The 11,848-nt window shown below is 45.2% G+C and overlaps 1 protein-coding gene across 1 annotated transcript; it reads left to right on the top strand.

Annotated features, from left to right (window-relative positions):
- The first annotated feature begins 4,948 nt into the window (after nt 1–4,948).
- On the top strand, nt 4,949–8,412 carry LOC142312611 (forkhead box protein I2-A-like). The gene is made up of 2 exons (XM_075351604.1): nt 4,949–5,519; nt 7,970–8,412. Exons 1-2 carry the CDS (start codon nt 4,949–4,951, stop codon nt 8,410–8,412), a joined length of 1,014 nt encoding a protein of 337 aa, XP_075207719.1.
- The last annotated feature ends 3,436 nt before the right edge of the window (nt 8,413–11,848 follow it).

Here is an 11,848-nt window from a genome sequence, read left to right on the forward strand (position 1 = left end):
TAAAACTGTCAGCTATCAACCGATAAATGAGCAAAAATGGCTCTTCTCCAACTTATGCAGGCTTTACACATTACGATCTATCGTGCGATTGCACAAGCGATCGTACTCGCCCCCGTCGTTTGTGCGTCACGGGCAAATCGCTGCCCGTGTCTCACAAAGTTGTTAAACCGCCGTCAAACGTACTTACCCGCTGAGTGACCTGGCTGTGGGCGGCGAACATCCTCTTCCTGAAGGGGGAGGGACGTTCGGTGTCACAGCGACGTCACACAGCCGCCGGCCAATAGAAGTGGAGGGGCAGAGATGAGCGGGACGTAAACATCCCGCCCACCTCCTTCCTTCCGCATAGCCGGCGGGTGACGCAGGACGCAGGTAAGCTGTGATCATCGTCCCCGGGGTGTCACACAGAGCAATGTGTGCTACCTCGGGTACGATGAACAACTGGCGCCATGTTAAATAAACAATTTTTTAAAACTGAGCGACGAGTACATGACTTGTGAGCGATTCTGCGTCGCTTGGATGTGTCACACGAGACGACGTCGTGAATGATGCCGGATGTGCGTCACGAAAACCGTGACCCCGACGATGCATCGCATGATAGCTCGTCTCGTGTAAAGCCCGCATTAGACTATTAAATGCTGATGCATCACACACATCAGATTACAGAAATATTTTTCCACAGGTTGTAATGTAACAAAATAGGTAAAAGGCCAAGGGGGGTGAATAATTTTGCAAGGCACTGTATGGCTCGTTCCTGGTATAATGTCCAACATCCTGGGCCCTTTCCAGTAATAATGTACCCCATACTGGGCCCCTTCCTGTGCTAATGTCTCCTAAACTGGGATCCTTCTTGGTATAATGTCCCTCACCCTGCTATAAAGGCTCCCAGTTTGGGATGTCACCCAGTCTGGGCTTTTTCTTAGTAAAATGTCCCCCATCCTGGTCCTCTTCCTGGTGTAATGTGCCCCATTCTGGCAAAATGTGGATCTCATACTGGTCCCCATTCTGGTATAATGTGCCTCATCCTGGGCCCCATCCTGGTATAATGTGCCTCATCCTAGCCCCCTTCCTGGTATGTTCCTCATTATGGTCCCCATCCTGGTATAATGTTGTTCCATCCTGATTCCCATCCTGGAATAATGTGCCTCATCTTGGTCCCCATCCTGGTATAATGTGCCCCATCATGGTTCTCTTCCTGGTGTAATGTGCCCCGTCCTGGTAAAATGTGGACCCAACCTGGTCCCCATCCTGGTATAATGTCGATCCATCCTAATCCCCTTCCTGGTATAATGTACTATAATGTCCCCCTTCCCCTGCACCACAATACATTTCAGGTGAAGATATGTTCTCGGCAGTAAGTCTGCCCATGCAATGTTCCCACTAGGGTTAACCCCTGAAGTGCTTATTCATATCAGTTTCTTCACGTATGAGAAAAACTGACCAAATTTCGGTAATGATTTTAGTCCAGATTGCATGAGTTTTTCACATACATGGAAAAAGAAAAGATTCTACACCATGTACTAACAGTCCGATGGCATCAAATGCTCTTTGATTTTTCTTTTCCAACGGACTTATTGACTTGCATTGCCAAATTTGACCTGACACCCCGATAAATATCAGTTATGTCTCCAAACTTTTGCATGGACAGAGCTTGGTTCATGAAAAATCGTGGACTTGTGAACTTACCCATTCACTATTACAGGTACAAGTGTTATTAGGCTGTTCATATGTGCATGATTTTTCACAAACTGAGTGGTCCACACAAAATATGTATACATGTCCGATATTGATCCAAATGTCAGATCAAAATTGTCAGTGCAAGTCAATGGCTCCATCAGATTAATCGGACAGCACTCGGATGAAATCTGATCGATAGGAGAAAGTGGAAAAAAGTTTTTTTCTTCGACAGAAAAGAAAAACTGATGAATTTCTCACCAAAATCACTGAAGAAACTTGGTTGGTTTTTCTTATGGGTGATTAAAAATAACATGTGAATGTGAACACAGACTTGAGGTCTAGATGAAAAATAGCCTGTGTGTCCCAACACATAGGCGAACGTTAAGGGGCATGTGCTATCCGTTCACACAGACAGGCAATGCGTTCATTGCCCATTCACTTAGGCCCTGTGCGCATACTGCTTTTTTTGCTGCTTTTTTTGGTGCAGTTTGTTGCCAAAAACTGCATGTCTTTCCTTCCCCAGCAAAGGCTATGAGAATTCAGAAAGGTTGTACACACGTTGCTTTTTTTCCTTGCAGTTTTGGGTACAGAAAAAAGTAGCATGGCAATTCTTTCTGCTTTTTTGACCTGCGTTTTGCCATTTATTTTTAACTTTGTAATCAGTAAAAGAAGATTTTCAATTTTTTTTTAAAAGAGAAAATCAGTGATGATCAAAATTGTCCAAGGACTGATGAAGTACGGATCGAAAACACAGATGAAAATTGGCCCACAGCTTACATTTAATAAAAAAAAAAAAAATCACTGATGTCTGAACGAGGCCTTAGGGAACAGTGATAAGCTAAATGACAGTTTACTCCAGAAAGACAAAGACAAAGACATTAAGGCACACACACACACGTATTTCACTGATGTGTTAAAGGTACATATGTCCCTCCATGTGCCGTGATTTTGGCACACATGTGATCTCCAGGTGCTATCCGTGATAATACACGGAGATCAGGCACTTATGCACACCTGTCCACGGCGCTGCTGTTTGTGATGCTATGTCCGGCCGCGACTGTTTCCCCTCTGCAGCTACTTCCGGGACGGCTGTGCAGTGCATACTCATGACCATAATTAGCCGGCCTGGAAACAGGAGACAGCAGCGGTTGCAGACAGCATCACTGGAGATGGGCGAGTTTAAAAAACTTTTTATTTTAAATGAACGTGATTTTTCTGGTAAGTGTTTCACGGATCACACCACAAACGGACTTGTCTCAGTGCAGAGCACATAGACACACTAGTACGCCGCAGGGAAACACGGTCAGTGAAAAATCACTGATGTGTGCGCAGACCCATTGATTTTAATGTGTCTGCGTATGTCCGTGATTCTGGTACGGATAAAAACAGTACCATATGTACCAGAATCACTGACGTGTGAAGGGGGCCTAAGGCTATGTGCCCACGGGACTCTGTATCTGAGGATTTTTCTGCAGCGGAATCCACACCTTTTCATAGGTGCTGATTTTGTGCGGATTTGACGCGGATTTCGCGTTTTTTTTTTACATTCAATTAAATAGGCAAAATCTGCAGGTAAATCCGCAACAATAATTGACATGCTGCAGGGAAATCTGCATGATTTGGAAAAATCCGCAGCGTGGGCACAGCATTTCCCAAATGCCATAGAAATGACTGGGGAGTAGCTGTGCTGCAGATTTCTGAAAAATCCGCGGCATTTCCGCGAGAAATCCGCGGCAAAATCCGCTCATTTTGCGCAGCGTGGGCACATAGCCTAACAGGGCCATTCCAGTGCACACTTTCTAGTATTTAGTGCAGGTTTTATAAACGCAGTATTTTACAGTACCAGCAAAGTGGATACATGTTTACCTAATTTCATCCGCACGCTGTCTTATCTTTGTGCAGAAATTGGCTTTATTTGTTTTCTGGTTTGTTTCTTTTTGTATTTTTTTTTTTTTTAATAAATCTGCAGCATCTCAATTTTTATTATAGAAATGCACCTTTTCTGGTGTAGATTTTACCCTATCATTTCAATGGTAAGATTAAATCTGCAGGTTAGGATGAGCTGTCTCTACTGTATGGAAATAAGATCCTTAGGCTATATGCGCATGTTGCGTTTTTTCATGCTTTTCCGCAGCATTTAGAACTGCAGCGTTTTAATGCAAAAATGCATGCGTTTTGATTTCCAAGCAAAGTCTATAAAAAATAGGCATATTGTGTGCGCACTATGCATCCAAAAACGCTGCGTTTTTTGTGACAAAAATTTGTCAAAATCTTTGCGTTTGAAGAAGCAACATGTCAATTGTTTTGAGTGTTTTGGCAGCGTTTTGGTAACATTGAAGTCAATGAGAATTATCAAAACGCATCCTAAAAGAAATTAGTAGCGTTTTACATGCTTTTTTTGATGCTAAATGCATCCTTTTTTGTCAAAATCAAAGCATGCGTTTTTGGCATTGTAGTGAGGTCAAGAGGTTTCCATTTGCCCTCACATCCATTCCGACTTTAAAAAATGAGCCAAACAATACTTTTACTTTATTTTGAACATAATTATTAAATCTCATTAATCATTTTTGGTAAATTATCATTATAGTGTATGATTTAAATATTTTCTTTTCAATTTTTTTCCTACTGTTTGAATGTTCAAACTTTATTTAGTTGTGTATTTTGTATTGAAAACGCATCTCAATTTAAGCACTGAAAATGCATGTGAAACGCAGACAAAACGTGGCAAAAACGCTATAAAAACGCATACGTATTTCCTGTGTTTATGTGGTCAAAACCAAATTTGACAATGACAAATTCTGCCAGAGGATGCGTTCATTTCTGCAAGTTACTGAACGCAACGTGCACACATAGCCTTATACATGCTGAATACCAGAGATGTGTCCTGCTAAGGCTAGTTTCACACTTGCGTTGTTTTGACGCAAACAGAATCCGTCACTAATGTAGTACAGTTCATTTATTTACATTGGAAGCGCGTTACTATGGCGCGTGTGTGTGTCATGCAGTACCCGCTTGTGTCCACATGATGTCGCGCTTCCACTGTAAATAAATGATCTGTACTGTATTTGTAACGGAGCCCGAATCCGTTAAAATAGCGCAAATGTGTAACAGCCCTAAGGGGAGGGCTCGTGCAGCACCGGCTCATTACAATACTTTGGGGCTTGATTGGAAATTGCCTGCATGTTGTGCAGAAGGTCATTACTTCAATGCAACTTAGAACTCATTAGCAGAAGTTCTGTTCCCTCTCCTAAACAAGCATCATTTAGCAGTTAGCATGGATGCCTTTGGGCAGCATGCATTCAGTTCCCAGCTGGGATACTCCTATCTGCAGGATTTAGAGGACATTGAGGTCTTCTCTGGAGACCACTTTGATCTACATCAGCAGAACCAGCCTCTGAGTACGTCATCAGTGTATGATGTAACCGACTCTCAAGGGGAGCATGATGACCCATTTTGGTGGCTTGATGATGACTTTACCAATAACACTTCATCAAACTTCCCTGGGAAGAGCCCTAGAAACTTGCCAAGTGACCTTGACAACAACCAAGCCCAAGTCTTGACTCCTTCTGCTGAATCCATTGTCCCAGAGACGCCCTGCTTGACTCAAGTAAACCATGATGACCCGATCAAAGTAGAGAAACCACCTTACTGTCTCTCAGTTTTAATAGCCATGGCTCTTCTGAGCGCACCGGAGAAGAAAGTCACCTTACGCCAGATCTATTGCTATTTGGCCAACAACTTCCCTTTCTATAAGAAGAGCAAGACTAACTGGAAGAAAGCCGTCCGAAGCAAACTGAACAGCCGTCACTGTTTCAAAAAGGTGGCCACGAACGGCTGCAGAACAGGTGAGTGATCCTTTAGAAGCCCCAGCATCTAATATATATATATATATATATATATATATATATATATATATATATATATAAAATGTATTTTGGAGTATGTACTGACAATGAAATAGATTTCTAAAAAATTTTTAAAAGAAAAGTACATTGAGCAATTTAGAAAAAACTTATTGGTTAATGTGGCTAAAAAATACTAAAAACTCCTGGGGCATTTTTTTTGTGCTCTTTTCCTATTGACTTTTATTGTAAAGCATATAGTGCATTTCTAGTTGAAGTCACTAAAATCGTACAATTGGAAGGGACCACCTGGGTCATCTAGTCCAACCCCATGCTCACAACAGGATTCATGAAATCATCCCACACAGATGTCTGACTAGCCTCTTTTTGTAGACTTCCATTGAAGGGCAACTCACTAGCTTTTGTAGGAGCCTCTGCCACTCATTGATCATTCTCCCTATCCCTTCTTTAAGGGTGGGTGCACACAATACAGGTAAACAGCATCCTGGAAGCAGTGTCGGCCTGGATATGAGTTTTCTCCGCAGGAGACCACAGCTGCTTGTGCCAATGATCAGGGTTTGGGCTGCTGTGGACTTTCGCTGTCTTCTCTCTGCGGAGAACATTTTCATCTCCACAACATAAATTTGATATGCTGCAGCTTAAACCGCAAGAAAAACTAGCACAGTGGCCATGAAATTTCTATAAATCCCATGTCCTGTACAATGCAGTGATTTGAACAGACAGAGCGAATATACGCTGTGTCCGAAATGTTAGCACTGATCGTGTGCACCCACCCTAAGGCCCTATTCAGACTGCGTTCTGATCTCCGTTCAGTGGTCCCGTCGGGGCTTCTGTCCGAACCCCCTGCAAAATGGGTTTCGGCAGTGGTGTAACTAGAGTTTGATGGGCCACACTGCAAAGTTTTGACCTGGGCTCCACCCAATCGTATACCGACACTCTGGGTACAAGATAATGACGCTGACACTCAGGGTTGGGATAGTGTGGCTGACACTTGGCTCTTTCCCTCAGCACTAAAGTTTCCCATGATCTGAAATCTCTTTCTATGAGCACCCAGGTTTACTATTTTCCGATAGCCATTTTGTCCTCAGCACCCAGCATTCCCATGATAGCAGAGCATGGGAAAGCAGGTGCCTGCGGGAAAGAGCCTCTTTCCCTCAACACAAAATTTTCCCATCCCATGCTTTTATATTTGTTCCCCCTCGTATATAGCATTCCATATAGTATAATGGGTCCCACATAACCCTTCATATAATAGACTGCACCCCTATAGTCCTCCATGTATTATAATGCAGCACCCCCATAGTCCTGCATCTTTTATAATGCACCCCCATAGTCCTCCACATATTATACTAGACTCATAGTCCTACATGTATGACAATTTATCCCACCGTTCTGCATATATTATAATGCAGTCAGTTTAGTCCTTCATATTTGTTCTATGCAGCCCACATACCATTTTAATGCACTCCATAGACCTCCATGTATTGTAATACATCCCCTTAGTCCTCCATGCTTTAAAATGCAGCCCTATAGTCCTTCATATTATAGTATGCAGCTTCCATACCCTTTAATGCACTTCGTAGGCCTCCATGGATAATAATGCAGCCCCATAGTCCTTCATATTATATTATGCAGCCCTCATACCATTTAATGCACCACATAGGCCTCCATGTATTATTTTGCTGCCCCCATACTTTTTAATGCACCCCCATAGGCCTCTAACCACTGTGTACTCACTGATTTAAAAAAACAAAAAAAAAACAAAAAAAACAAGTCCTCCAGAGGCGGACACTGAGAGCAAAGGGCCCCTGTGCAAGAATTGACCATGAACCCCTCCCACACCACCCCCTTTCCTCTTGGGGTCTTCCATTTTAAGTTTTGTACTCCTCATATTGCAGTGGGAAAAGAAATAATAAAATTGGAGTAAGGCCAGAGTCACACTTGCGTATGACTTGGCGAGTCTCGCACCGGCATCACCCGGGGCGGCCGCACACTCTATGGATAGGAGCTTCTCAGCTGCATTTATTTCTATGCAGCTGACCCGCTCCTGTCCAGAAAGCATATACTACCGGAAATGGTGCACAACAGAGCACATTGTGAATCTGTCTGCACCTTTAGTCAATGACCCCATCGGTGTATACGTCCGAAACCCATTTTGCAGGGGGTTCAGACGTAAGCTCCGACAGAACCTCTGAACGGAGATTAGAATGCAATGTAAAATGCCCCTAACTACTTGGTGTCTTTTAAAGTGCTGAAATTCTCAGGAGTCTGAATATGTGAATAGCAAGTTGGTTTTTCCATAGAAATTAGTACAGTATATTCATTATTTTAAGAAGGGATTTTATTTTTTTCTTTTAAACTTGTGTGGGAGGGGAAAACAATTTATGGGAACTTATTTGTGCTTTTTCTCACAAAGTTTCTTGTTTCCACAGGGAGACAAAATTACTGGACGTTTGATCCAAATGGTGATAAGATTTATGATGACGTTAACGTTAAACTAAAGGAGAAAAAGTGCATCAATGGGAGTAAACCCTCTAATCCGCTGAATCACAAAAGGAACGTGAAGTCCCAGAGGTCAGAGAGGCTGGTGGCATCTCCAAAGAGCAAAATTATGTCTTCTCCAGCTTTGGAAGCAAGTCCTTGTTTTTCCAACTTAACATCAGACGTCAATACTGTGAGGAGTGATGGGGCATCCGTTGAGCGAATGGAGGACTGCTCGTCCTTCGAACAGTTGTTCAATGAACTCTCTACTTACCTCACTGACTACTACCACAACTCTTCACTTCCTGGAGAATCTATTGCCCAAGCCAACCTATGTGAAGGCTTGGCATTACCCAACCAATCTTCTCTTGTCAACCCTTCACAAGATTTATAAATGATAAACGGCATGCAAAGATGAGCTATTTTTTTTATTTTTTTTTGAGGGGGGGGGGTGGGTGTTAACCTATTGAGTCCTATTTTTACACTTTGGTGTTCTATATTTTAACCACTGGACCCAACCCATGCACTGGTAAAATGTCACTTAACTCAACTTTCCTTGGTGTGGGGAACAAGGACAGTAGAAAGAGCTGGAAGCTGCTCTCTTCTGTCATATTGGTGTGTTTGGCCTATCTATGAACATGTTTTTATGACCATACAGTAAGCAGGTTAATGAGTCAACTGACATATGCTGGTGGTGTAGGGTCAACTGGGGCTCAAGAATGGGGGCTCAATTCCCCACCCCCCAAGAATCTTACTTATGAGACTCCTGACATCTGCATTGCTCCCAGGTCGCCCTGCGATCCAATTCGTTGATATGTTCCACTGCAGGTTCTCACAGTCCCACTGCATCCCAGGTCCCCTGAGCAGTACAGTATCACCGGATGTGTGTGCGTGTTCCACCACAGGTCCTCGGATTCCACAGCATCTTGTTCTGGTCAGTCTGATTCCGAGGTCTGTATTCTCTCTTTTGGGGGTGTCTGCTTTCTATAATGAAGTGTCCTGCAGTAGCTTTAACTTCTTTAGCTGCATGGAGACTTCATTATTGAACAGCAACTAGGTCTATATCTCTGGGTAGGGCTTATATTTAAGCCTCACCCTGAAAGGACCGAAAATTCCTGCTACAGCTTATTTTTGGGGAAATAAAATAGTAGTCTTGCTTATGGCTGTAATATTGCAGCTATATAACCTTAGATTCCCAATTGACCGTGTGACGCCATGGCACACCAAGTAGTCACAGAAAGAATTAATCCTCCTTGGTACCACCTGATCCCACATCGGTGCAGTGAGGCAGCAGCACCCTCCCCCAGTGTAGCAACTGAAAAGAGCAGGAGGGGAGGAGTTGAGGGTCAGCCGGAGAAGGGAGTGAGAGGAGAGCAGACAGGGGTTGTAGCTCCTGGGCTGCTGGGGAAGTGAAGAAGGGTGAAAGCCGAGTTCTAGGAGCTGAAGTGGAGAGTAGGCTCAGGGGAACCCGTGGTGGACCGGGGCAGGGTAGTGGCCCGCCGGTAGTGTGCACGGGAACCCGGACTTGTGCAGAAAAAGGACTCCCCCACCCCCGTCCGAAACCGAGGAGGAAAAGGTGACTGTCAGCTGGAGTGCAGGAGAGAGAGGGCCTTGCTTCTTGTACCGGGTGTGGGATTCGAACACCCCCACACCAAAGGCCTACGGACACTGGCAATTTCTGGTTAAGTACTGGACTCTGAGTATTTCTTCCATCTGTGTTTACTGACCCTCCACATCAATACAGCCTCATTTCAGCACCACGACTACCAACTGTAAGTGCTCTACTTCCTGCCTCCTAAAGACTGCTCCCTGCAAGCTCTCACAATACCCTGGGCCCCGGGACTACACCTCCCCTACCCATGGAGGGGATACCACCTTGCTGCCCGGATCCATCAGCCCCGGGTACCCCATATACCGGCAGCAGCGGTGCCATCTATCATCACCCACGGGTGGCGTCACTGACAAAGACTCTATTCCTTGTAAATAACCCCTTTTCACTTGTGCGCGGCGGACCGCTGCTCGAGCCCGAGTCCGGTTCCCACTCGAGCCACAGTAAAGCCCCAGATCCGAGCGCCTCGAGCAGCCCCTTAGCTACGGTCTGGCCCCCACCCCCAAACAACCGTACAAGGTTTTTGTTTTTTTTTTTTATCTTTAAACATTCCCTATCAAAAGTGCACAGCGCACTCTCTAATGCCCATCAAAAGGGTCTGACTTGAGCTTGGACTTCTGAGTTCCCATCTACCACAGCCACTATTGCGATGGAATTTTTGCTTTTTACACTAGTGCTTTGTTTATTAATTGATGACCGAACAGTAAAAATCCTTAGAGAAGCTTCCTAATAAAATAGGTGGCAGATCTAGGATACTGTAAGGCCTTGTGTGCAGTGCTTGTTTTTTTGTTTATTTTATTTTTATTTTTTTTGTTAGCCCTTCCAGCCATTTTTACAAGGGTGGGGTCTGGGAACAACAAAACCGGTGTCACGCTTCCGAGTGGCTGGCGCAGCATTACCCAGCAAGGTCTGCCCTTCTCCGAACAAGAGCATGCAGCTGCACGCTTCTGTCCGTAGAGCGGCCAGCCATTCCGGGTGATGCAATGCGAGTCACACGCAAGTGTGACTTTGTCCTTACTAGAAAGTTAGGCCCATTCTGGGGACATTGTGGAGCCTTCTTTGGTCCATTGAAGGCTTTCCAAGTAGTGGACAATACCAGCTCCAAACTTTGCATCGGGGCACATCAAACTTTAGTTACGCCATTGTTCATAGGAATACTCAGGGCCGCCATCAGGGCATTACTACTGTGCCTGGTGTAGGGGGCCTGGTGAAGAGAGGGAGCCTGGACAGGCCCGGGGTAATTACTTAGCTTTATTAAGCCCACGGCAGGATGGGCCCCTCCTCTTCACCAGGCCCCAGTCACAGCAGCAGCAGAGGGGCCCGGCGGTGTCGCTTCACTTCCTTACGTGACTAATTTGCATGCGACGGGGCGGAGCATGCAAATTAGCCATGTGATGGAGTGGAGGTAGGGTCATTGGAGCAGGGCACCGGCGAGTCATCGCTGGGCCTTGCAGCAGTGTGGTGAGGTCATCACTCTGCGACCTCATTACACTCCTGCAAGTAACAGTGGCAGAGGTGGCGAGGACACGGCAGACAGCGGGACAGGTAAGCGCTGTGAGCTGAAGACACTCGCCGGGTGGGGGTGGCCCACCCCGTACCGCCCCTTGATCTCAGCCCAGGGGATGGGGGCGCTGATCTTGGCCCGGGGGGGCCGCTGATCTTAGGGGGGGGCGCTTATCTCAGCCCAGGGGGAGGGGGGGCTGATCTTTGCCAGGGGGGTCCGCTGATCTCAGACGGTGGGGCGGGAGTGGGCTGACCTCAGACTGGGGGGGGGCCTACCAACCCCAGCACCTGCCTTGCTTCGGCTAGATGCGCGGGAGGGCGCTGAAATGCATCACGGGCAGGTGAGTATAATGTGAATCATGTATTATGTGCTGTCTGTATGTTATGTATAAGATACAGTATGTGTGTCATGTATAGTGTGCAATATGTACCTGTCTGTATATATACTAACTGTGTATACTGTCTGTCTATGTATACTCTGTATATACTTTCTGTGTATACTGTCTTTCTGTGTATACTATCTGTATGTATAAACTGTCTGTGTATATAGTCTGTCTGTATATACAGTCTGCCTGTCTGTGTATACTATCTGTCTGTCTATACAGTCTGTATATCTGTGTATATAGTCTGTCTGTATACAGTCTGTCTGTCTGTGTATATGTGACGCCCCAGGAGCGCTGATCCTGTTCGGGGACACCACAGTGATCCTTCAGCAGGA

Source organism: Anomaloglossus baeobatrachus, chromosome 5 (genome assembly GCF_048569485.1).
Source record: "Anomaloglossus baeobatrachus isolate aAnoBae1 chromosome 5, aAnoBae1.hap1, whole genome shotgun sequence".
Lineage (NCBI taxonomy): Eukaryota > Metazoa > Chordata > Amphibia > Anura > Aromobatidae > Anomaloglossus > Anomaloglossus baeobatrachus.

What these genes read in the sequence shown, in the direction of transcription:
- LOC142312611 (XM_075351604.1), top strand. Translation starts at nt 4,949, where the DNA reads ATGGATGCCTTTGGGCAGCATGCATTCAGTTCCCAGCTGGGATACTCC. An exon ending in CACGAACGGCTGCAGAACAG is followed by an intron (nt 5,520 to 7,969) that starts GTGAGTGATCCT and finishes TTGTTTCCACAG; the next exon opens with GGAGACAAAATTACTGGACG.